Raw genomic sequence first — 27,461 nt, 5'->3', positions numbered from 1 at the left:
TCCTGGGAAAGATTGAAGGTGTGAGGAGAAGGGGATGACAGAGGATGAGATGGATGGATGGATGGCATCACAGACATGAGTTTGAATTAGCTCCGGGAGTTGGTGATGGCTAGGGAGGCCTGGCATGCTGCAGTCCATGGAGTTGCAGAGAGTCAGTCACCACTGAGCGACTGAACTGAACAGAACTGAACTTGTCCTATGTGTCTCTTCACCTGGATTTTGATTTACAACCTTTAATATTTTTTTGTAATACATTGGTAATCTAGTGAATAAACGAGTTTTCTGAGTTATGTCAGCCATTCTACCATATTAATCATACCCAAAGAGGGGACTGTGGGAACCTCCAGTTTATAGCGAGCCGGTCAGAAGTACAGGTAACAACCTAGGTTTGTGATTAGTATCTGAAGTGGAGGGTGGTCTTGTGGGACTGTGGGATCTGATGCTATCTCTGGGTAGACAGTGTCAGAATGAGGTGTCCTGAATTAAGTTACAGGACATTCTGCTGGTGTCTTTGAATTGTTTGTGAGGCACGCCTCCATGCACACACTTTGGAATTGGGTTCAGGAGCCCAAATTGGGTTCAGCTCCTTGCCGAAGATCCTTAGAGCAGGAGTGTTGCACAAGTATCTCCTGAGAACTCTAAGGCCCCAGGCCTGCAGCCCGCCTTCCTGAAGACCACGGGACAGACCTTCATGCCCACGTACATTCCTCTCTATGAAGAACAGCAAAGGTTTTCATTTATTGATAAAGGGATCCCAGTTCTGAGACGTTTAAGAACTACATTGGGTCTCATCCCTCCCTCTTTCCACCCCACTGCCTCCACCTCATGTCAGCACCTTCCCACTGGTTACTTGTGGTTTTCTCTGGTCTGCTTTCCTGCCTTGTTCTTCCTGTCCTGTATTCCATCTCCCACAAAGCTGCCAGCAATCTTAAAACATAAACCTGTGATGTATAGATCAGTCTTATGGACTCTGTGGGAGAGGGAGAGGGTGGGGAGATTTGGGAGAATGGCATTGAAACATGTATAATATCATGTATGAAACGAGTCGCCAGTCCAGGTTGGATGCACGATACTGGATGCTTGGGGCTGGTGCACTGAGACGACCCAGAGGGAGGGTATGGGGAGGGAGAAGGGAGGGTTCAGGATGGGGAACACAGGTATACCTGTGGTGGATTCATTTCGATATTTGGCAAAACTAATACAATATTGTAAAGTTTAAAAAGAATATAAAATTAAAAAAAATAAAAATAAATTAAAAAACATAAACCTGATGTCATATTCAACTTTGTATCTGTTGGGGAAACACACTGACTGAAACTGCCTGCTCTGGCTAGGCATCATAGTAACTATTTGCAGGACTAATTTTACAACAGGAGGTCATAGTAAGGAACATAGAACTAACAAGCCACCAACAACCAGAAGAATTTGGGAAAGGTCAAAAAGAGATACTATGTGTCCTAGTACCTCCCAGAATCCTTCTGGCTGGCTTCCATCTTGGCTAAGCAATGCATGAGCCACCAGGAAGGACTCTGAGTCAGAATGATTGGCCAAAGACAGCCTGGACTCCCATCACCATAAAATCTGAGACTGCGAGCCATGTGGCAGAACAGTTCTCCTGGGTTCCCTTACCCTACTGCTCTCCGCCCGGGTGCCCCTTCCCAGTAAAGGCTCTTGCTTTGTCAGCTCATGCGTCTCCTCACACAATTCATTTCCAAGTGTTAGACAAAAGCCCAGACCCTGGAAAAGGGGTTCCACTTCCTGTAACATATCCTTTTAAATACACTTAACAGTAGGTTGAATACAGGAGGTGTTCAATAAATATCCATTGAATAAATGCATTGATAAATGAGCTCCTGCTGACAGCCCACATCCTCATCCTAGGACCCCAAAATAAACCCCGACTTGCTTCATGCAACACCCTAGGACCTTTGAGCCTAAGGGTCTGGCGCTGTATTAGGTATAATAAAACATACTCTAACATGCGAAATTAAAATCACAATCTCCAATTTGTGAAATGAGTACATTACAAAAATATGCTCTTGACTCACAGTCATGTGAGTAGATATGTGTAGGTGTATGAGCTCTAAATCAACAAGAGGTGATCAAAGAGGACTATAATCTACTTTAGTGGCTGTGGTACTGAAGTGAGGTTTCTTTCAATATACCAGAGACAAGAAAGAACATGTGATTGAGGAGATGCCAGGGATGGAGGAAACCAGAAGAAGATATTCAGGTATATGAATGTTTGTATCAAGCTTGTAAGTTAAGGACTACCTACATTAAAGAGACAAAATATGGGATAATAGCATCAGTAATCACAGATGTGGTGGGAAGGAGCAAGGATAGAATCGGAGAAGAGAGGTGACATAGTCTATAATATTAACTAAAATATTTAGTGCTCACATTTTTTATTCTTCCTTTATAGTTATTTAAGTTTAAATATTGGAAGATAATTTTTTTAAAAATTTACTCTTCCACCTTCTTGAATAATTTTTTTTGAACTTTATTAGATGGGGCAGGGCAAGGTAGATGCTGCATCAGAGTGGGACTGGGGGAAATTTGCACCTCAGAACAGGGTGTCAGAACAGAACAGGCGAGCAAGGCTCCTGTGGCTGGGGATTATCCAGTATGGGAAGTCAAGCCCCAGTAGGGTAATGAAGGTTCCCACATGGCAGCATCCCAGCACCAAGTGTGGTAGCCTGAGTGGGCGAGGATGGGCGAGGATGGTATCTACACTGGTGCATGAACCCAGCCTGCTGGGGGTAGAGGTCGGGTCACGGGGAGTGACAGGGGTGAGGAGGACTTTCACATGGGCAGGAAGCGTAGGGGTGGGATGATTGGCAGCCCCCTGTGGTAGGTCAGAGCCCAGGTGGGTTGAGGAAGGCATCTGCATGAGGGAAAGGTGGGCGCAGCAACGAGAGAGGGATTACACACAGAGGAAGTGATCAGATATGTAAATAGAGCAAGAACGATGAGAGCCAATTTCTCACTGGAGACGTGAGCTACAAATAGGAAAGGGGAGATATAAACATAAATGGAAATGTATGTGTGTGTGTACATTTATATGGTCCTTAGAACTGTCCACTGAGAGGGCTTGATAGAAGAAACATCCCCAAAGGCAGTGCTCATTTAGTACCCAGATCTGGGTTTCTAATACCAATCTCCACTGGAAAGGAACAGAACTCCTTGAGAAAAGACTAACATAAGGGATAGAGTAAGGAATATAAGATGAGTCCAAAATATTCCACTATACCAGGGAGCAAGGAGGTGTTAAAAAAATGACAAATCTCCTAAGTCAAAAGGACACAGGAGTCAGCTTGAAAGAGCACCTCTGGCCTGATTTGGGATAATTTGAGCATCAAAATAAATGATTGTAAGGGCTGTAACTCACTAGATAAAATAGGAAACCATGACCTATATAGATACCTAAGAGTACATGGAGAATCTGATAAGAAATGAACTTTTTATGGTTTTTAAGCACCTGCCCACAAAAGGCTTGTTAGTTGGAAAAGGTAAAAGAGTACTTTATGGTAGGAAAGCCTGGACAGAACCAATTTTATCAAGAACATCATCACTGATGCAAGAAATTAAAATTATCTGAGACTTGACGGGACATGATTAGAGGAAGACAGCATTGATTTCATGATATTCCTGTACAAGACCTAGAACCTGAAGTTAATCAAGAGGAAGCATCAGAAAATCCACAGTGGCCAATAATCTTCAAAAGAATCAGATCTTGAAAATTAAAAAAAACAAAAACAAAAAAACACTGAGCAACTATTTCAGAAAGTGAAAGTAAGGTCGCTTAGTCGTGCTCGACTCTGCGACCCCATGGACTGTAGCCCACCAGGTTCCTTTGTCCATGGGATTCTCCAGGCAAGAATACTGGCGTGGTTTGCCATTTCCTTCTCCAGGGGATCTTCCCGACCCAGGGATTGAACCCAGGTCTCCCGCATTGCAGGCAGACACTTTAACCTCTGAGCCACCAGGGAAGCCCTCCAACTATTTCAGACAGGAGACCAAATCTTCATGGCAACTAAATTAAGTGAAAAAGGTTGAAACAGAGCACAATATTAGGACAACTGCCAAAACCTGAATGGTATATGAGGAGTAGACACAGGAGTACATCTATTTGAGTTTCCCAGTCACTCAGTCATGCCTGACTATTTGTGACGCTATGGACTGTATGTGGCTTGCCAAGCTTCTCTGTCCATGAAATTCTCTAGGCAAGAATACTGGAGTCGGTAGTCATTCCCTTCTCCAGGGGATCTTCCAAAACCAGCGATTGAACCTGGTTTCAATCCACCTCCTGCATTGCAGGTGGATTCTTTACCATCTGAGCCACCAGAGAAGCCAATATAGTAGTAGTATTTTACAGTAAATAAACAGTAAGATATTCTAGGGAAATCAGATAAAAAAATGTTCTTGGTACTATATTGTAAATTTTTGTAAATTTGATTTTGTTTAAAAATTTAAAAACTGTCTTTAAAGAAAGAAAGAGGTAAATATATAAATTCTTCTATGGAAAAACCACAAGACATACTAGATATAACACTAAGTAAAAGTATTAAGGTATAGAATGTGTCATATGATACTATTTGTGTTCATGCAGACATATATGTATACATAAACGTATATATGTTTGTGTGTGTGCATGTTTTATTTTAGTTTTTTGCTTTGTTTTACTCTGAAACAAAGCACAAAATCCCTTAGCAAAGTTTGTTTGAAGGAACAGGATTAGGGGTTTGGGGAATTTTTTTTTTTCAACTTTTTATTGCATACTTTTCTATATTCTTGTTTTGCCATGTAATGTTTTACTTTAAAAAATCTCAGTGTTCAGCTTAATTAAGTAAAATCAGTACCAAATAAATTTAAAAACATAATTCTAATCATAATACCTGTTTGCATTTCCAGATACCAGTATCCTTTCTTTCCATTTTGCAAGGCTAAGAGAAAAGAAATGGCACCACTGGAGACTTGGTATGTAGCACAAATCCTGGTCCCTAGCAGACAATTATTAGCATATGTGTGTGTGTGTCAGTCACTCGGTCACGTCTGACTCTGTGACCCCATGAACTGTATGTAGTCCACCAGGCTCCTCTGTCCAAGGGATTCTCCTTGGACAAGAGTACTGGAGTCAAGAGTAACTGGAGTGGGTTGCCATTTCCTTCTCCAAATTATTAGCATATTGCTGAATAAATGCATGAGGCAGAAACTCAAATACATAGGCATTTCACTAATAGATGATTTCATCATTTTTTGAGGTATAGAAGGTCTGCGTTTACTGTTATGTCTGTAATATGTAGACTACGCTTAGAGTAACAAAGTTCCTCTTTATGAAGACTCAGAAAACTAAAGAAGCCGCAGAGAAATCTTACTCAGATTATGTGTATGTAATATGTTTTGGAAAAAAGGAGTATATTTTAAGTATTAGAAAAGAGATAAATTCTGATTCATATTTTGCTCCATTAATCCAAAGCTCCAAGTTCAGGACACTTGTCTTTAGAGAAGTTTTGCTTGACAAAGAGCAAAACATACTCAGGGGCACTCACAAAGAATAACATATATGAGAGAAGGTGACATACGTTATTCAAAATAAGGGATGCTTGAAGACGAATGAAAGCCCAACTACTAGATACTGCTAAATGCTGAAAGCATAACATGCTATCCTTCCTGCTTGAGCTTGGTGCAAAGGCTTTGGGGTTTTGTTGTTGAAAGAGGAATCCTGTAACAAGCTGTCATTTTGAGAGTGACATTGTGCTTCTTTCAGTCTTTTGGCTCTATCAGTAACTCACATTTATTCCACACACGATAGCTATTTCACTGCCTTTATCAGAAGTAGAAGAAAAACAAATCAATAAAGTAGAGAGGTGAGAAATCAAGACACAAAAAACTCTGTGATTATCTATATAACATTACGAATTTTCTTTGACTTAATCTGTCATCACAGCACAAGACTTGCCTGACTGATAGTTAAACCTTTCCCTGTCTTACTAGAGAGTTAAGAGGCATTAAATCCACTGGACAACTGATAAAGTCATACCTAGAAACAAGAATTGATTAAAGCAAAATAGCAGCATAACAGTGATCTTCAGCATCAAAATGGCAAACATTTGGAAACAATGCCTACTGATTACCCTTTGCCACTGACATTACTCAAGGATGAAAACACAATATACACACAGTGATTTAGCTGCATAATATCCAACAAAGACACAGACTTGCTTAAATTACTTTGACTTTAGTATCTTCAGAGTACATGTTTTATCATAAGATTTTTTTTTTACCATTTCAGGAAAATCTGGCAAAAGGGTCAAATTATACAGGTTTTCTGCAAAGTTAGGTAACTAACACAGGATACAATTATTAACTATTATTATTAATTTTATTGCAATATAATTGACATATATCATTTTAGTTTTCAGTATACAACATAATGATTTAATATTTTTAAGTATCAACTTTTTAAAAAATATTATGTAAGTTATATTTTGAAACACTATGTTCATTAATGTGTTTTTTGGTGAAGGACCTCCATCTGTTAATAAATGTAAAGCAATGCAATGGTTAATCTTTAAAAAATAAAAAAGCTACTCAACAAACACACTAACAAAAGTCCAAAAAAGTTTATAAACATAGAGAAAATAAAATATTTGTACTTTTTTAGATGAATAATTGGGCATATTGCTTTCCATTATAGGTACATTGCCTTAAATGTGGCTGAAGAGAAGTGCACAGAGTGTAATATTTTTAAATGTAGCTAATGTATACTATAAAATTAAGTTTATACTCTTTCCTAAACTCATGGACACACTATATTATACAGTCCACATAAACCATGATCTTTAAATCTATAGGCTAATAAAGGAAGATGTGAATGCTGCTCTGTAGGGGCCACCGAGGTCTTTAAGTGAGAAAGCATCAGCAGGGTCCCACACAGGCTGCTGTTAGAGGAGGAACTGAGACATGAACCCACCCTGTGAATACTGTGGGGAACCTGAAGACTGTCCTCCTCGTGGGAAGTGGCTAACACTGGTTTCTCTTCTCTTTATCGGGGACATTTTTAAAAAATGTGGGAAAAGAGAGTTAGGAAACAACAAAAAACGTTTCATAGGAGTGTTTCTTTCAATCATTTAGAAAAAAAGGAAGAGCCTCATTGGGCATGCCAAAACTGTACTGCCAGGAAAAAGTTTCAGTCTTAGATTAAAACTAGAATTCTGAGCTTCTATTTTTCAGCATGTTAGAGGATTAGCTAACCTTGGCTTAGACCGAGCATTTTAAGGTATAGATTTGGAAACATGACAAAGGCTATGACCAATATTGCTAGAGAGTCCAAGGTTAAACTGGTAAAATAGAAAAATAAAGCCAACCATTATTAGGGCATTTTTTAAAAATTATGTGGTTTCATTTTTCAATTTCAATGAGTATTTTTCCAGAGTACAGGTATAAGCTATTCATATAAAATACATGTTCAGTGATCTCTAAAACTGTACTTTCTACCAAGCCTCCTAATTCAGAGTCACGTGGTTTATCCTAAAACAGTGTTAACACTGTGCCTGGACCTGTTTCATGTGTGTTTCAAAGAGTTGAACAGTTTGTGCCCATGGATTCTGGGAAATGCTGCTTTTACAAGTCAGTGCTATGGGACTTCTATAAATAAAAACACAAGTTACTAACAGAGAGGCTTTAAAGGACTTGCCTGAGCAGCCAGGAAACTAGACGTTATGGTTATTATGGCAACTCTCATAGACACTCTCATCCAAAACAGTGGAATTGTTTGCTAGGCCCACAGCCCTTGACACGGTGCCATTTGCAGGTATTTGCATATTTGCTTCCCACTAGATGAGCAGTACTCTGAACACTGAGATATTTTCTTAATTTCTCAATTGCTACATATACTAGCATATAGTAGATACGCAGATTTATTCTTTAAATGTATGAACACCACCACTAAATAGTGTACCATAAACACCTCACTTATTTACTTGGTAAACTCAACAGTTCAGAGTTCAGCAAAGCACCAGAAACTGTCTCCCATTACCACCTCCAAAAGCATCAGAAGATTAACAATTCTTAAGAGAATTCCTAAGGTCTCAAATAGTTAGTTTAGAAAAATAACCGAGGCATACACTCCTTAAGGGCAGGAACCTTTTTTCCTTTGCTTATCCTGATATTCTCAGGGCCTTTAAGGAGCATAATAAATGCTCAATAAAAATGTATTGGGTGAATGGCTACAGTAATGGTTATCTCTTTCCTAAATGCACAGAAGAATGAAAATAATAGAATTCAGAACAAGGATCTGGAGCTGCTATGAACGTGCACTGCTGTGATACATGCCTCCTGACACTATAGAATACCAGTAGGCCATAAAAAAGCATGATTAGGAATGCAAAAGCATGACAAGTTGGCATTATTTCTTTTTAGGGGCAAACAGATCTCAGTCCCTCCCTAGCCCTGTGCACCACTGCTGCACAGCACAATAATTTACATGTGCATTAAGGATCCCAAGTTAACATAAAAATTTAAAAGCCAATCAATGTCTAGAACATTAAAGAAAGCACAGAGGAATATGATACAGTAAAGGAAAATTCCCATAAATTGCTGTTTAAATTAAATACTGGGTGGGGAAGATGTTCTGAAATGAGTTCAGAAGACCATGTGTACCGCTTGTTCTGTGCTTGCAGATCTTTTCTCTATTTGTTGCCCATTCTGTGTGGGAAAAACAGAGTCAGACATTGGAGACACTGGAGTATTCCTTCCTTGCGTGCTTTCTAGCAGCAGCTTCCTTCTATGCTAACCACTCTCACTGAGCAGTCTCCCTTTCTGTCTCCAACTTGGCCCACCAAATTTAGATACCTCCATTACCTCCCCTTCCTCTTCAAGAATGCAGACACTTACAGCTGGTCAGCAGGAACCCTGACATCTATTGTTGACTCCTTAAACCTTTACCACTCCTGTTCAAACAGGTCCCTTGCTCAATTCTTTTTGAAAATACCAACTGATTACACTTTCAGTGTTCAATCAGAATTTCTTGATTGATACACTATAGTCCATCTTCCTTTGCATGAGACTTAGATCAAATATATTAGGCACAAGTCAATTATCAAAGCAAATTGTCCCTATTTCCACCTACCCCATTAAAGTACCCCAAAAGGCTCAAAACACAGCATGTGATCAGCAAGGCAAGCATTATCTAATTTCAACAATATCCCTGCTAGTGAACAAATCCAGACTGGCCTGTGTGACTTCCTCACATTGGCCAAGGCCACTTTAACCTTCCTGAAGGGATGGAAAATAATTGATGATGATTCTCCAAGTTATTTTGAAATATTTCCATGGAAAGAAACAGAGAAATGAACATGAGTAAGAAGAAACAAAGACAGTTTTAACAGAGAAATATAATGGATCTGGTTCAGCTAAATTTCAAGCAGATTACAGAGGAAGACCTTGTTCTTTTCTTTTCCTCTTCATTTTTTTTCATAATTAAAAAGAATAAAAGCTACAACAAATAACCATATTTGACTTCAGTTCAGTTCAGTCGCTCAGTCGTGTCTGACTTTTTGCGACCCCATGAATCACAGCACGCCAGGCCTCCCTGTCCATCACCAACACCCGGAGTTCACTCAGACTCATGTCCATCGAGTCAGTGATGCCATCCAGCCATCTCATCCTCTGTCGTCCCCTTCTTCTCCTGCCCCCAATCCCTCCCAGCATCAGAGTTTTTTCCAAGGAGTCAACTCTTCGCATGAAGTGGCCAAAGTACTGGAGTTTCAGCTTTAGTATCATTCCTTCCAAAGAAATCCCAGGGCTGATCTCCTTCAGAATGGACTGGTTGGATCTCCTTGCAGTCCAAGGGACTCTCAAGAGTCTTCTCCAACACCACCATTCAAAAGCATCAATTCTTCAGCACTCAGCCTTCTTCACAGTCCAACTCTCACATCCATACATGACCGCTGGAAAAACCATAGCCTTGACTAGATGGACCTTTGTTGGCAAAGTAATGTCTCTGCTTTTGAATATACTATCTAGGTTGGTCATAACTTTCCTTCCAAGGAGTAAGCGTCTTTTCATTTCATGGCTGCAGTCACCACTGCAGTGATTTTGGAGCCCAGAAAAATAAAGTCTGACATTGTTTCCACTGTTTCCCCATCTATTTCCAATGAAGTGATGGGACCAGATGCCATGATGTTCGTCTTCTGAATGTTGAGTTTTAAGCCAACTTTTTTACTCTCCTCTTTCACCTTCATCAAGAGGCTCTTTAGCTCCTCTTCACTCTCTGCCATAAGGGTGGTGTCATCTGCATATCTGAAGTTATTGAGATTTCTCCCGGCAATCTTGATTCCAGCTTGTGCTTCTTCCAGCCCAGCGTTTCTCATGATGTACTCTGCATAGAAGTTAAATAAGCAGGGTGACAATATACAGCCTTGACATACTCCTTTTCCTATTTGGAACCAGTCTGTTGTTCCATGTCCAGTTCTAACTGTTGCTTCCTGACCTGCATACAAATTTCTCAAGAGGCAGGTCAGGTGGTCTTGTATTTCCATCTCTTTCAGAATTTTCCACAGTTTATTGTGATCCACACAGTCAAAGGCCTTGGCGTACTCAATAAAGCAGAAATAGATGTTTTTCTGGAACTCTCATATTTGACTTACTAGAACATAAATACTAGTTTCAAATATAAGTACTAAGCCAGACTTTGCCGACAAAGGTCTGTATAGTCAAAGCTATGATTTTTCTACTAGTCATGTACGGGTGTGAGAGCTGGACCATAGAGAAAGCTGGTCATTGAAGAATTGACGCTTTTGAACTGTGGTGTTGGAAAAGACTCTTGAGAGTCCCTTGAACTGCAAGGAGATCCAACCAGTTAATCCTAAAGAAAATCAATCCTGAATATTCATTGGAAGGCCTGAGGCTGAAGCTGAAGCTCCAATACTTTGACCACTTGACACAAAAAGCTGAGTCATTAGAAAAGACTCTGATGCTGGACAAGATTGAAGGCGGGAAGAGAAGGGGACGACAGAGGATGAGATGACTGGATGGCATCACCGACTCCATGGGCATGAGTTTGAGCAAGCTCTGAGGGTTGGTGTTGGACAGGGAAGCCTGGAGTGCTGTAGTCCATGGGGTTGCAAAGAGTGGAATACGACTGAGCAACTAAACTGAACTAAGCCAGACATAAGTTACACTATACTAAAAAAAAAAAAAAAGAAAAAAGAAAAAAAACAATACAGTAAAATTCACACTCTACAGGCTTATGGAGTCTTTTGAGATCTTCACCTAGAGCACTGTTTCTCAAGACTTTTTTTTTTTTTTCATTTTGCCCTTGTTTAATGAGTTTTCTTTACAATGTTATCTTTAATGGGGTGCTCCATGAAATTTTAATGCCACAGATATACTGCATGTCTGTTTATGTACTATATTAATACTTCATAAAAGTAGTACAATTTTTTTTTTTTTTTTTTTACTTTTTTGCTTCTGAGAATGAATTTTTGCCCCTTGGCGAGCAGTGAGAATGGCTAATCTAGAGGTTATATCTGTTTATCCCAAATCTTTCAACCCACTAGTTATTACTTAGCATTGCATGGGGTTAGGGTTTTAAATTTTTAGCTTGAAGTTTTTCAGTGAGTTAAAATGCAAACTCATAGACTATGTTGAGCCATTTATACCTTAATGTGAGTAGAAGAACAGAAAGCCAAAATATACAATGGAGAAAAGACAATCCCTTTAACAAGTGTTGTTGGGAAAACTGGTCAACCATCTGGAAAAGAATGAAACTAGAAAACTTTCTAATACCATACACAAAAACAAACTCAAAATGGATTAAAGGTCTAAATGTTAAGACCAGAAACTATAAAACTTAGAGGAAAACATAGGCAAAACACTCTCTGATATAAATAACAGCAAGATTCTCTATGACCCACCTCCCAGAATAATGTTGAACTAAACACAAAAATATACAAACAGGACCTAATTAAACTTAAAACCTTTTGCACAATGCAGGAAGGTATAAAGCAAGGTGTAAAGGCAGCCTTCAGAATGGGAGAAAATAATAGCAAATGAAACAACTGACAAAGAATTAATCTCCAAAATACACAAGCAGCAGCTCAATACAAGAAAAATAAATGACCCAATCAAAGAAATGGGCTGAAGAACTAAACAGACATTTCTCCAAAGAAGACATACAGATGGCCAACAAACATGAAAAGATGCTCAACATTGTTCATTAACAAAGAAATGCAAATCAAAACCACAATGAGGTACCATCTCACGCAGGTCAGAATGGCCACCATCAAAAAGTCTACAAACAATAAATGCTGGAGAGGGTGTGAAGAAAAGGGAACCCTCCTACACTGCTGGTGGGAATGCAAACTAGTACAGCCACTATGGAGAACAGTGTGGAGATTCCTTAAAAAACCTGAAATAGACTGCCATACAACCCAGTAATCCCACTTCTGGGCATACACACTGAGGAAACCGGAATTGAAAGAGACACGTGTACCCCCATGTTCGCTGCAGCACGGTTTACAATAGCCAGGACATGGAAGCAACCTAGATGTCCACCAGCAGATGAATGGATACGGAAGTTGTGGTAAATACACACAATGGAATATTACTCAACTATAAAAAAGAACACATTTGAGTCAGTTCTAATGAGGTAGATGAAACTGAAGCCTATTATATAGAGTGGAGTAAGCCAGAAAGAGAAACACCAATGCAGTATATCAACACATATATATGGAATTTAGAAAGACGGTAACGATGACCTTACATGCAAGACAACAAAAGAGACACAGATGTAAAGAACAGACTTTTGGACTATGTGGGAAAAGGCAAGGGTGGGACGATATGAGAGAATAGCATTGAAACATGTATATTACTGTATGTAAAATGGATGACCTGTGCAGGTTCGATGCATGAAGCAGGGCACTCAAAGCTGATGGCTCTGGGACAACCCAGAGGGATGGGGTAGGGAGGGTTGTGGGTGGGGTGTTCAGTATTGGGGGACACCTGTACACCCGTGGCTGATTCATGTCAATGCATGGTGAAAACCAACACCATATTATAAAGTAATTAGCCTTCAACTAAAAAAAAACTGAAAAAAAAAAAAAAGAAAAGCAGAAAGCCAGTCTGGTAGGTGAATGTAAGGGTCCTCCCTTACTGGAGCAGGGGGGCAGTGGTGTGGAGTCGGGGAGAGGAGGGGAGATAGAGAGCCTCTGGTGCCAGAATGCCTGTGTCACCACTGAGCTTCAGTGCAGTCCTGTTGAACATGTTGATGTGAAATAAGGACTGTAAGAAGAGATGCGAGCTTCCATTCATGATAAACAAGAAATCTTAGTCATAGCCACCTTAGTGACTGTCACCTTATTGATTAATGTGTAAACATTAGGTTTCCTGCCTGACAAGAATTTTCTCTTTGGTCCCATTCAGGCCTGTTTGCATATTTCCCAACTGCTACGTGGCCAGGAACAAGAAAGTTTGTGTAACGTTCCAAGGAAACCTCTTGACACCATGGCTCATTTTAACCCAGGTATGAATAGCAGACAGAGATGAATTCACAAATACTTCTTTCAGATGCACTGTCAAATATAACTTTTCACTCCCAGAGGCCAAAATGGTCTTAACCATTGAAGTAATTATAGCTCACAACTATAATTTAGAGTGAGGTCTGGTTGACTCCACATTCACACAGGAAAATAATTCACTCGTCTTGTTGGAGCACTGCAGTAAATAACTATATAAAACCTATATAGTTTCAGCAACCCTAGACAGTATGGTGAATCGAAATAGAAATCAATGGTTGATAGTTTAATAAGAAAACAATAATAATTATCTACCATTTATTGGTTGCCAACTTCAATGCTAAAATGCTATACTCGATCCTTTATAAATACTACCGATTTAATTCCTCCAGCAATCCTATGAGATAAACATTTGTATTGTCATTTTCAGAGAAAATGAGTTCAGAAAGGATGGATGATTTTCCTTGAACCATTTACCAAGTGAGGGAAGAAGTCAAACTTCTGCCATCTGAAGCTCATGTTTTGCTACTTTAGCCACAGTGAAATTATCTCAGTGAAATGACAGAAAGATTCATGTCTGCAAACTTAATATCCAATCAAATGGAGGAATCTTGAGCAAGTGAAGAGGTAATAAATATGCTGTATAGTATGTTTTGAGATTTTGCATGTGAGAAGCTACTCGTGCAGATGATTTCAAATGAAGTATCATTTTAAAAAAAATAAATGTCTTTAAGACAGGTATTGGTTAGAATTTTCTGACTTTGAGGGTTGTAAAACATATACTTGTGTATATGTTTACCCTTGTAAATGACAAACAAAACGGCGGCTATTTCACAGAAGCACAGGTACACTTCCCAGAGGCTGGGACTATTGTCCTAAATTGTCTGTATCACCCATTCCCTATTCATGGCATGGGACCTTATGATTTGAAAGGACTGGCCATGTGAAAGGATGGTCCTTGTTTAAAATTTCCAGCATACTTTACATTTTGTATTAGAGTCTCTGACAAGACAGGATAATGAAAACTAGAAAGGCAGAAGTGGAATTGCAAAAAAACAGTCAGGCTCTAAGAAATCATTTTATGAAGGAGGATACACAGTGGTTAGGAGCCATGTTAATGAGCCAGAACTCAAACTTAGGTCTCCTAATTCCTAGACCAGTAATTTTTCATAACAGTACAATGTTACCAAGTAGAATAATAAATAGGCTTGAAATTATAGCAAAAATTGACCTAAATATACATCATCAATTATAAGCTTCTCCATGCAGACTGACCTAATTAAATATTTTAAACAAATGAACAACAAAGGAGAAATATAATTTATCTTTTAAACTACTAACATGATTATGCTTACTATGTACCAAATGGATAATCAAACATCCCTATATAGTGATAGTATGAGTAGCTCCAAAATAAAGGCTGAAATTGTTCTCACATGTGAAGTAATGTGTGCAACTGGTCAAAGTATAACCACTGCAATAAAAGATGTTTTCACTTAATTTCCTGGAGATTTCAGATGTTTGTTTAGCCTTTATTAACTGGAAAATTCCTCTACTCATTGTACACTTACTGACATATTCTATTAGGAAAATGTTTGTTTCCCAAAGAAATAATCCAAGCCACAAAATTCAGCCAGTATTTCACAATATTAACTTGACAATAAAGTATTTTATCAATAAAACATTTTTTAAATGTTTATGTAGCCACCAATGAAATTCTTACTAATTTAGAGTTTAGAAATTCTTACTAACTTAATTATGCTCCTCTGAGAAAGCTTCCTATATCAGATCTTTGAAAGATTTTACTAGATTTCCCTTAAGACTAATGCATGCAAATGCTATATTTTAAAATATACTGTATAAGATATAATTATGAACATTACTAAACAGATGCAGCATGCAAACTTTACCTTTTCAATGTTCTGTTACTTAAAACTAATTTTATAGCTGAGAATCTAGGCATTTTCTATATATTTTAAACATTAATAAAATAATCATGTAGAATCATCCCTTTCTAGAAGACTCATCATAGCATTTTAACAACATATGGAAGTCCAGTATATTTTTAAGCCAGAAGTCATGTTAGCACTTAGTTCATGAAGATTCTGTTGTCTATAATAACTACTGATTAAACCCCCAAATGTTGTGCTTATCTTAATAGAAGGAAAAACATACAGTTACGTGAGTCGTGAGTGCCTCCTTAACTTAGACACACATTTACAACACTATTCTAAATTGCCAAACCTCATCATCCCAAATCCTAGGATGACAGATAATACTAATCATGGCATTGCTCAGCACTGTATGAAATCTGTACCAATCTGGAAAATTACAGCTAAAACCAAGTATACTTCCATATGTATTGCCTATCACTTTCAAACAAAAACACCATTTGTAAGTCTTGTTACTTACCTAGAAGCATGTTTCTCAGCAGTAGTCAATTCAGCCAGTCTGCAAACTCTGTATAATAAAGGTATCAAGAGCTGAGCAGTATGTTAATCTGCCACAGGTTTTATTACAGTGAGAGCGGGAGCCCTCACAAACTCTTCCTTGTATCCTAAGCCTGCTGGAGTACTGGACTGACTCCACTCACTCGCCGTGGACCTTGGTGGAAACTTAACAAACAATGCAGAGACTGTCAGTAGATGCTGCGTCCTCAGCCCACAGAGCCAAAAAAAATTATGGAAAAGTAGGTTATTTCACTGGAGTTGGAGATATAAATTTTGAATTGATCATGCTGTTTCTTTAAAATTCTGAGGAGCTTTTTCTACTAAATTAACAAATAAAACAAGTGAAACTCATGCAAACAAGCTTATAAAATCATATTTAAAAAATCGAACTACCCAATTTTCCCCCGATGCTTTTTTTTAATTTAAAATACATTTAACTCTAAACTAAAAAGAAATTCAGAAGGCAAAATAAGCTCTGTATAATATACATGTTTTTAGGGAAGACTGTGTATTAAAATTATATCACTCATCAAGAATCAGAGAATGCAAATATTTTTATTATTTGGTGTTATGAGCTTGAGCGTCCAATGAGATTTCAGTTTCACAAAGGATTGTTTGTTTGATTCCAATACAAAGATAATTATTTCTGAAATAGGTTTCTCTTGAGAGAACAAACCTTACAGTTTTAAAGCAATAAGGATATTGCAGTGCATATTTAACAAAGGAATATCTCATTTCTTTCTATGTTTCTACTGGCTGTGAATTAACAATTTAAAAGGAGAAAAATCTATGTGACCTCAAAGGAAGAATACACTGCACTCCAGCTAACACTAAAGCCAGTAAGTTGAATGTGATTTCTGAGACTATGCTTTTTGAAGTAGAAAATAAAATGATACATCCAAATATTACACATTTTAGCAATTATCTTTAAATTATCCTGCAGCAGATATTTTTTACATATTATAATGACAGTGGACAGAAATTAAACTATGTATACCTTCCTGGGATCCAGATCCTTGAGCAGTAAAGTTTTCCTGGTATTCATTCATGTTTCTGTATTTCCCTATTAAAGATAATTTTGGGATTCAACTTTTACATGATCAGCTACTTTTATTTTGATTAAAATAGGCTGAAAAGTTTAAGAAAAATGAGTGTCAGAGAAAGAGGTAAATAGGAAACAAATCTAGGAACAAAGAGAACGAAAGGAGAGGTGGTCAAGGATGATGATGAACAACAGACCAACATCTGGGGTTCTTCGGTCATTGTAGAATGTAGGCCTTGCATATATCAAATATATATATTTGGATGTAGTGACCTGAAGGATTATGCATAGAAATTCTCATATGGGGTAAACCAAGTTTCAAGAGGGACAGGTGTACGCATGTGTGTATGTTTATACTAATAAATGTTTTTCTGTAAATGTGGAAGGAAGCCTCTCTCCCTGCCCTTGACACCCCATTCACTTTTACCGAGTGGCTGTCACGCTTGAGCGACTTCAGAATCCCCTGAAGGGCTTGTTAAAACAGACTGCTTGGCCCAAGCCCTAGAATTTCTGATTCAGTCTGTCTAGGGTGGGGCCTGAGAATTTATATTATAGCACATTCTCAGGCGATGCTGAAGTTTCTGGTCCTGGGACCACACTTTGAGAACCATTGCTTTAGCTCATTATGTTATCCTATAATCTAGCATGAAGACATTTCCAGTGTGAATTGCTTATTACTATATTACATAGATTCCAAGGGCTTCTTCACCCGCACATTTTCACAGCTCTGAATCAGGATGTGTCTATAATTAATCACAACTTACAGAAGCTATGCAGAGGGCAGCACCCACAACACGCAGTGTCAGTGTCTGCACGGACTTGGTCACAGCTGTTCATACTGTCTCTTCAGTTGAGTGATATCATTTTTGAATGATATCAAATGTTGAGTTTGCCATTTAAAAATAATTTTTTAAACCAATGCTTTAAAAAGCACACTATAATTTTAAAAATAAGTCACTGCATACAAAGATGAAATACAAACAGGTGTGGTGTGTGTATTTGTTGTTGGTGAAGCAGATGTTAATTACTGGAGAAATGACAGCAACTTCAGACTTTCTTGGAAAGTAGCATTTATTCCATTAGAGGATATAAGAATGGTAATCACTAGTGGAAGAAACTATGGTACATGTGAAGTTTTGCCTATCACAGGCCCAGAAATGCAGCTGAAGCTAGACGGAATCACCAAATCCCTCTGAACAGAAATTTAAATGTGATTTGCTAGTGTGAATAATTCACAGGTCCAGAGGGAATCTCTTTAAAGCTCTGTATCATAGTTTATTGACAGTTGCTGTTGCTGGGGGCTCCCATGGGACCAAGCTATGGAAGCTGATCCTCTCAGATGAGCTGAAGCCCGCTCACCAAAAGAGGGAGTGGCCCTCCTTGAGCCCAGTCTCTGACACAGGGCTGTCTCCCTCTAAAAGGACCCACCAGCGCTCTAAGTCAGATGCCACCACCAGCATAAATCTCAGCAGCAACCTGAAACGAACAGCCAGCCACCCTAAAGTGGAGAATGAGGATGAGGAGCTCTCCTCCAGCATCGAGAGTATTGATAATTCATTCAGTTCCCCCATCAGACTGGCTCCTGAGCGAGAATTCATCAAGTCCCTGATGGTGATTGGCAAGTGGAGGGCCACACTCCCCACCAAGGAGCAGAAGACACAGCAGAGGATCTCAGAGCTCTCCCTGCTCAACCACAAGCTCCCCGCCCGAGTCTGGCTGCCCACTGCTGACTTTGACCACCACATGGTCTGCGTGCCCCACACCCAGGCTGTCGTCCTCAACTCTAAGGACAAGGCTCCCCACCTGATCTATGTGGAGGTCCTCGAATGTGAAAACTTCGACACCACAGATCTAGGGTCCCCGCCCAGATCCCCGAGAACCGAATTCGAAGCACCCAATCTGTAGAGAACCTGCCCAAATGAGGCATCACCCACGAGCAGCGGGCAGGCAGCTTCAGCACTGTGCCCAACTATGACAACGATGACGAGGTCTGGCCGGTGGATGACATAGGTGAGCTTCAGGTGGAGCTCCCTGAAGTGCACACCAACAGCTGTGACATCTCCCAGTTCTCCGTGGACAGCATCACCAGCCAGGAAAGCAAGGAGTCTGTGTTCATTGCAGCAGGTAAAATCCGATGGCGCCTTTGGGAGCAGCTGGCTCACACCCCCACAGCCTTCAAACGAGACCCAGAAGACCGTTCTGCAGTTGCTCTCAAAGAGCCCTGGCAGGAGAAAGTGTGGTGCATTAGAGAGGGTTCCCCCTATGGCCTTCTCCCCAACTGGAGGCTCCTGTCAGTCATTGTCAAGTGTGGGGATGACCTTCGGCAGGAGCTGTTGGCCTTCCAGGTGTTAAAAGCAACTGCAGTCCATTTGGGAACAGGAGCGAGTAGCCCTGTGGATCAAGCCATATAAGATTCTTGTGATTTTGGCCGACAGCAGCATGACTGAGCCAGTGGGTCAAGGCTGCATCCATACACCAGGTGAGGAAGCAGTCACAGCTCTCCCTGCCTGATTACTTCCTCCAGGAGCATGGCAGTTACACCACGGAGGCATTCCTCAGATCCCAGCGCAATTCTGTGCAGAGTTGGACTGGCTACTGTTTGGTCTGCTACCTGCTACAGGTCAAGGACAGACACAATGGGAACATCCTGTTGGATGCAGAAGGCCACATCATCCACGTCGACTTTGGCTTCATCCTATCCAGCTCACTCTGAAACCTGGGCTTTGAGACATCGGCCTTTAAGCTGACCACAGGGTTTGTGGATGTGATGGGCGGCCTGGATGGCAACATGTTCAACTATTACAAGATGTTGATGCTGCAGGGGCTGATCGCAGCTCGGAAACACAGGGCTAAGGTGGTGCAGATCGTAGAGATCATGCAGCAAGGTTCTCAGCTTCCTTGCTTCCATGGTTTCAGCACCATCCGCAACCTCAAGGAGAGGTTCCACGTGAGCATGACTGAGGAGCAGCTCCAGCTGCTGGTGGAGCAGATGCTGGACGGCGGCATGCGGTCTATTACCACCAAACTCTATGACAGCTTCCAGTGCCTCATCAATGGCATCATGTGACATCCTCCTCCTCAGGCTCCTGCGCGAATAGGGTTGGGGGGTTCAGGGGACCCTCCCTGGGAAGGCCCTTGGAGAAACCCTAAGCCAGGAAGGCCCACCCACCCGGCCATCCACCAAGGGAAATGGAAGGCAAGACATACAAAGGCTCATGTGGTAACAGTAGAGCTTGCCAGGGCGGGTGGGGAGAGCCAGCTGTGGGGTCCTGACTGACTGGGGCTTCCTTGCCGCCACCCCAGCTGTGTCAGTATTACCACCTGATGGACTCCAGGACTCACTGCCCTCGAGAGGACAGAAGTGATAAATGTGGGGGACGCTGGGGCCTCGATTCTCCCCACCAGGGTCCGAGAGGATCTTTTCACAGGCCATCTCTGCATGTAATCTGGGTCCCAGGAAGGAGAAGAGAGTAGGTTCTTGGTACTTAGGACTTGATCCTGTGGCTGGCCTTTGGCCATGCTGCTGCCTGACTGTCCCCTCCCAGGGACTGAGCCCTAGCCTGAGTTCCCCTGGGTAGGTGGGCTTTGGCATAGGGTCCTGCACTTGCTGAGGTCCCCCATCCCAGAAGTGAGGAAGGGAATGATCATGGCCCCTCTAGTCTGAGGATACTGGCCTAGCCTCGGGGAATCCCTTGTCCTGATCCTTTCCCCACACCCAGGGAGATAGCTCTCAATTTTTTATTTTTAATTCTTGTTTGAAATAAAGTCCTTAGTTATTAAAAAAATTTTTTTTCTTTCCTAGTGATGTGTAAAGTAATGATGTGAATGGACAATCTGGACTTGCGTGGTGGTCCAGTAGGTAAGACTCCATGCTTCCACTGCAGGAGACACGGGTTCCATTTGCAGTTGGGGAAATTCCACATGCCAAGGAGTACAGTCAAAAAAAATTAAGAAAATCTGAGGTTTGATAACATGTGATATTATTTGGAAATAAAACAATTACTCTTGGGAGAAGCTATGTACAAATTAATGAAAAATAAGTTGATTTAAAGCAGGTTTTTGTTGTTGTTATTCAAAATGTGGTGTGGAAAAACCTAAAGAACCACCCAGGATGTCTGCTAAAAACACATATATCTGGGACTACCAGAGATCCACTGACTCAAATATCTTTGGTCTGAAGACTGACCATTTCACCTCTAAGTAAACAGCAATTTAATAAGAATAGCAATACTGGAGGACTCTTAAATGTTTGTGGTAATAATGTATTTCTGAAAAGCAAGCAAGCTACCTTTGATTCTAAATCAATTACAATAAACCTTGGGTATTGCCTAAATGAGTAAAGCTACGTATGGATGCCTCTGTGACAGTTTATCCCCACAGGAACTTTTAAAAACTGAAACACTAAACTGCATACGTATCTCAATGGTCCTTTGTGAAGGCAGAAGAGAAAAAGCCAGAAGCAAAGGTGCATGCTCATCTGACCAGACACAAAGCAAGTGATGCTTGATAGGAGGGCAAGATACCAAGAAGGATGAATATGCAGCAGTAGCACATCCCCAATAAGACTCCAACCTCTGGCCCAGTACTGAGTGGGGTATCTCTATAAGCCTCCAGTGGTGTGAAGCATTTGGAAGAAATGATAAAATAACCAGGATGAAAATGACCAGCTGTTACGTTGCCAGTTTAAAGCTGGTCACTAGTTGTAAAACTAGTCACTGTAAAGTGACCAGTTGTAAAGATAGTGGAGGTGATGGAATCACAGTTGAGCTATATCAAATTCTCATGCTGTGAAAGTGCTGCACTCAATATGCCAGCAAATTTGGAAAACTCAGCAATGGTCTCAGGACTGGAAAAGGTCAGTTTTCATTCCAATCTCAAAAAAAGGCAATGCCAAAGAATGTTCAAACTACTGTACAATTGCACTAATCTCACATGCTAATAAAGTAAAGCTCAAAATTCTCCAAGTCAGGCTTCAGTAGTTCATGAACAGAGAACCTCCAGATGTTTAAGCTGGATTAAGAGAAGGCAGAGGAGCCAGAGATCAATTTGCCAACATCCGATGGATCATTGAAAAAGCAAGAGAGTTCAGAAAAATGTCTATTTCTGATTTATTGATTAGGCCAAAGCCTTTGTGTGGATCACAAAAAACTGGAAAATTCTTAAAGAGATGGGAATACCAGACCACCTTACCCACCTCCTAAGAAATCTGTATGCAGGTCAAGAAGCAACAGTTAGAACCTGACATGGAACAACAGACTGGTTCCAAATTGGGAAGGATACATCAAGGATGTATGTTGTCACCCTGCTTATTTAACTTATATGCAGAGTACATCATGAGAAATGCCAGGCTAGATGAAGCACAAGCTGGAATCAAGATTGCTGGGAGAAATATTAATAACCTCAGATATGCAGATGACACCACCTTTACAGCAGAAAGCAAAGAGGAACTAAAAAGCCTCTTGATGGCGAAACAGGAGAGTGAAAAAGTTGGCTTAAAACTCAACATTCAGAAAACCAAGGTCATGGCATCTGGTCCCATCACTTCATGGCAAATAGATGGGGAAACAATGGAAATGGTGAGAGACTTTATTTTGGGGGGCTCCAAAATCACTGCAGACGGTGACTATAGTCATGAAATTAAAAGACGCTTGCTCTTTGGAAGAAAAGCTAGGACCAACCTAGACAGCATATTAAAAAGCAGAGACATTACTTTGCTGACAAAGGTCCATCTAGTCAAAGCTATGGTTTTTCCAGTAGTCATGTATGGATGTGAGAGTTTGACTATAAAGAAAGCTGAGCACTGAAGAAAAGATGTTTTTGAACTGTGTTGTTGGAGAAGACTCTTGAGAGGCCCTTGGACTGCAAGAAGATCCAACCAGTCCATCCTAAAGGAAATCAGTCCTGAATATTCACTGGAAGGACTGATGCTGAGGCTGAAAGTCCAATATTTTGGCCACCTTATACAAAGAACTGACTCATTGCAGAAGACCCTGATGCTGGGAAAGATTTAAGACAGGAGGAGAAGGGGACGACAGAGGATGAGATGGTTGGATGGCATCACCGACTCGATGGATGTGAGTTTGAGCAAGCTCCAGGAGTTGGTGATGGACAGGGTAGCCTGTCATGCTGCAGTCCATGCAGTCACAATGAGCTGGACATGACTGAGCAACTGAACTGAACTGAACTGAAAGTTGCCCAATATCAGTGAGTCTGTTTCTTTAATAAAAGAATAAAGGTAAGGTTAGAATAGATTTCTATGGTCCATCCTAGCTCTAAAATTACATAACATTCAAAAGCATTTAAAAGGGTGTGGCTCTTTCATAGTTTTATTAGGAAAAAACCTTATAAAAGTGAATGACTGATGAACCCAAGATAAAAGACATTGTGATGGTTTGAATTATGTCTCTTCCCAGTCCTCCATTCATATTTGAAGATACTAATGCCCAATTTCTCAAAATGTGATCTTATTTGGAGGTAGATTCTTTCCAGAGGTAATCAAATTAAGATGAGGTTGCTAGGGTGGGCGTTCATCCACTATGTCAGGTGTATTTATAAAAACTGAGAAATTTGGATGCAGACTGATACGGAGGGAGACTTTGTAGAGACACAGGGAAAAGACAGCCATCTGCCAGCCAAGGAGAGGCGCCTGAAACAGATACTTTCCTCTGAGCTCTCAGAAGGGAACCCACCCTTCTGACACCTTGAATTCAGAATTCTAGCCTCCAAGACTGTGACAGGATAAATTTTTGTTGTTTAAGCCATCTGGTTTGTAGTACTTTATTACAGCAGGTTTAGCAAAACAAATTGGCACTGTTACTAGGTCCTTGTTACTAGGTACTTAGCATGTTACCTGTTACTAGGTACTTAGCATGTTACCTGTTACTAGGTACTTAGCATGCTAAGTACATGCTAACTTTTCAGAAGTCTGAGTAGTAGTTGGGTGCTATTTTTTGAAAGTTAGAACTCAGATGTTTTATATTTGTTCTTGTTTAATGTTTCTTTAATCAGGTTGGTTGTGCATTTGTCTATTTAAGTAAATTTTAAGTAGCTGTTTTGTCTTTTTTTATATATACTTGCTTTACTCTATTCCACCAATATTTGCTTCTGTTTTTATTAATGTCTGCTTCCTAACATCTTTTGACTAATTTTGATACATGTTTTCTAGGTTTTAAGATGTATACATGCCTCATTTATTTTCAATTTTTGTTTTTTAATATGAAGTCCCATTTAGGAGTGCGATTTTTAATATTTTCCCTTCCATTAACTTTTAGATAATCTATCACGTTTAGTTTAGATTTTTCTCTTCTCTCTTTACTTGATGGTTAATAGGACCGAGAGATAGAAATAACATGTTATCTTTTGTTCTAGCTTTATTATTAATTAATTTAGCTTGGCCTTGGGCCAGTCACTCACCTTCCATGGGCTTCTGTGATATTGCCTGTGTGAGAATCAAACCAACTAAATATGATAATATTTGAGACCATAAATTGCTATACAAATTTAAGTCATTTAAGTCCATGTTTTAATTATTTTTGACCAACTCACTATTCACAAATAAATTAGGATAACCCTGGGGATATCAGAATTGCTTAACTTTACAGTTTTAACTTCATTTCTGCTTGTTGTATTAGTAATCATCTCTCAAATTGCCTGTAAGTTTATAATTTTATGGAAAAATAGCAAGAATTCACCTACTAGCTCAGTTTTATTTATTTTTTATATATTAGTTGATGAAGTTATTTGAAGGAGAGAAACCATTTAAAAAACTCACCTTCTGAAATAATCTGTCATTATCATTTAAGAGTGGGGACAAAATGAACTAGCATTATCTAAATTCAGTTATGTGTCAAGCACTTTTTTAGGTGTTTTGCATTCAATTCTTTAAACAACCATTGCACAGATGAAGATACTAGGAAAGCATAAGCAAACTGCCCAAAGTTATAAATCTTCTGATCCAGCCCTTCCCAGCTCCCTCCCTATAAAATGAGTCAATAAAGATAGCAGGGTTAAAGTTTTTATCTAACAATTTTCAGAGAATGTAAACTAGTTCTTTTTTTAAAATTGAAAATATAAATCATGATTAAGTAAAAGTAAATGTGGTTTTAAAAGGCAGTGGTCCTTTTGTTTCTCTTTGAATCTTTTTTTCTTCAGAAGAGACTTTTATTTTTCCTTTTTGTTTCCTTTAGGGGAGAATGAAAGTATCTGAGAGCAATCATTTACTTTGAACTACACCATTACTTCAGAATTTTCTATCATGCTAAATATTAAGTTCATCTTATGTATTAATTCAAGAGTTCTTATATGTAGTATCTAAAATACATGTAAAATTCTTCAGTAGCATTCATTTGTAATATTTAGTTTTTTGCTTAAAACTACCTAAAGGCATTAACTACTATTATTTCTGATGAAATTATACTTAACTGAGGAAAAATTGTAGCCTAATCAGCTTTGCAATTTTCTACAAGTACAGTTCTCTGTAGATAAAAGATCATTACTACTAACTAGACTGGCACTGATTTGAAAAGAGGGAACATTTACAGAATTATATGAGTTCTGAGTATCAGAACCCAGAATGTTCCCAGAAAAGAGAAATAGAGAATAAGAAGAAATGATTAAAATTGCTGTATTAATGAAGATGTTCATTACGTTATATATAATCACAAACATATAGAAACAGTCTTAAAGCTCAATAGCAGAGGAGTGGTTGTGTTGATAGTGGGAAATATTACAAAATATATTCAGTGACATAGGAAAATGTTCACTATATAACAAGTGGGAGAAAATATGTAGAACTGGATGTACAATAGATGTCACACATGTAAATAAAAAAGCATATTGCATATGCATATGAATGTATATGTGCATATCTACAGAAACAAGTCTAGAAGAAAATACCCCAAAATATGTTAAATACTGCAGGTTTATTGAAAATTTTACTTTTTTTTCTGTATTGTTACATTTTTGTACTAAACTGAAAGAAAAAAAAAAACAAACCCTTCATCTTAAACATTACAGTGGGAGGGATTTCACTACAAAAAAGAAAATGTATATAATTTCTAAAAATAGGGAGGCAGAACTAGCTAATTTAGATAATCTCTCTTTAAAAATTTATAGTAAGTTAATGTCAAGAACTAGTTACGTTCTCAAGTTCCTTTTGGGTCTTAATGATCCTCTGATTCAACTGGAGTAAGGGCAAGCACAGGACTAAACACAGGCAGGAGGCTCTCCTTGATCACTGTAACAGTGCAAATGCATAGTAATTGGAGTGAAATAAGCAAGAGAAAAGGGAATGAGGGTAATGGTAATACAATATTTATAAGAGGCTTGAGCCATCAATTCCCAGAACTCCCCAGTGATTTAATCTCTTGGTCTGTAGTATCTGCATCCATATAGATGAGTGTCAAGAGCCTGCAGAGAGGTGATGGCAGGAATCCAGCCCACGGATAGTATGTAAGAATCACTTACGTACATGATTTCTTCCAAGGCATTAAATCTTTTTAACTACTATAGTAGCATTGCTATTTTTACTCCAGTGTTTAACTTATGAAGGGAATGATTTATATGCCCTTAGATAACATGGCTCTCATTAAACTATTTATTCTCTATCAATGTCAACAGAAGACTTCCATGACAATATAGTGACATATAATAGTTAACATGGTTCAGACATATCAGATCTCTGCACAACTGGAAACATCAAAAGAACTATGATATCATCAATGATGCTACCAGACAGAGCACCTGCTCCCCTCTCACATTAGACAGCAGATGTTCAAATAATACCACATAGATTTTCTTAAGCTGTATCCTGAGATCTGTCAAGGTTTTCACCATGGTTAAATCAGAAATGTCACAACTTTTTCTTTTCATTAAAAAAAATTCTCTACCTACCTAATAGGTGCCCACCCTACATAGCTTATTTTTATGTAAAGGCAGCTTGTCCTCTTAGAGGTGGGGTTTGCCTGCTGCTGCTGCTGCTGCTAAGTCGCTTCAGTTGTGTCCAACTTTATGTGACCCCACAGATGGCAGCCCACCAGGCTCTGCCATCCCTGGGATTCTCCAGGCAAGAACACTGGAGTGGGTTGCCATTTCCTTCTCCAATGCATGAAAGTGAAAAGTGAAAGTGAAGACGCTCAAGTGAAAAGTGAAAGTGAAGACGCTCAGTTGTATCCGACTCTTCGCGACCCCATGGACTTCGGCCTACCAAGCTCCTCCATCCAGGGGGTTTGCCTAGGGCAACAAAATGCTCTGTGACTGTTGAGCCCATGTGAGTGATCACCAGCTGGGAACAATGCACTTTTTCTAGTGTACCTACAGCATATATTTGGAAAGAGATGGACAAGACCATAAAACTTTGGACAAGTTGGACAATTTTGAAATGAGACGATTGTTCAGCAAACAAAAAATGTTTGGGTACATCTAACTTCAGGAGATGAAACCCAAAGGGAT

At 39.5% G+C, this 27,461-nt stretch overlaps 1 protein-coding gene and 1 pseudogene across 5 annotated transcripts in view; one reads left to right on the top strand and one right to left on the bottom strand.

Moving 5' to 3' along the window:
- Positions 1-27,461, bottom strand: part of ZNF385B (zinc finger protein 385B) — a 368,588-nt gene that overhangs the window by 218,414 nt on the left and 122,713 nt on the right. The window contains exon 1 of one of the 5 annotated variants that reach the window (XM_027556306.1): positions 15,933-16,084. The exons of the other annotated variants lie outside the window; for them this stretch is intronic. Within the exon in view, the coding sequence (XP_027412107.1) occupies positions 15,933-15,942 (10 nt within the window). The 5' untranslated portion in view covers positions 15,943-16,084. Of the gene's footprint in view, positions 1-15,932; positions 16,085-27,461 lie in introns of those variants that run through there. 5 annotated transcript variants of the gene reach the window in all.
- LOC113901673 lies at positions 16,827-20,090 on the top strand (annotated as a pseudogene).

This window comes from Bos indicus x Bos taurus, chromosome 2 (assembly GCF_003369695.1).
Source record: "Bos indicus x Bos taurus breed Angus x Brahman F1 hybrid chromosome 2, Bos_hybrid_MaternalHap_v2.0, whole genome shotgun sequence".
Classification (NCBI taxonomy): domain Eukaryota; kingdom Metazoa; phylum Chordata; class Mammalia; order Artiodactyla; family Bovidae; genus Bos; species Bos indicus x Bos taurus.
The sequence above is the reverse complement of the archived record's forward strand: the minus strand, read 5'-3'. Positions and strand labels throughout refer to the sequence as shown.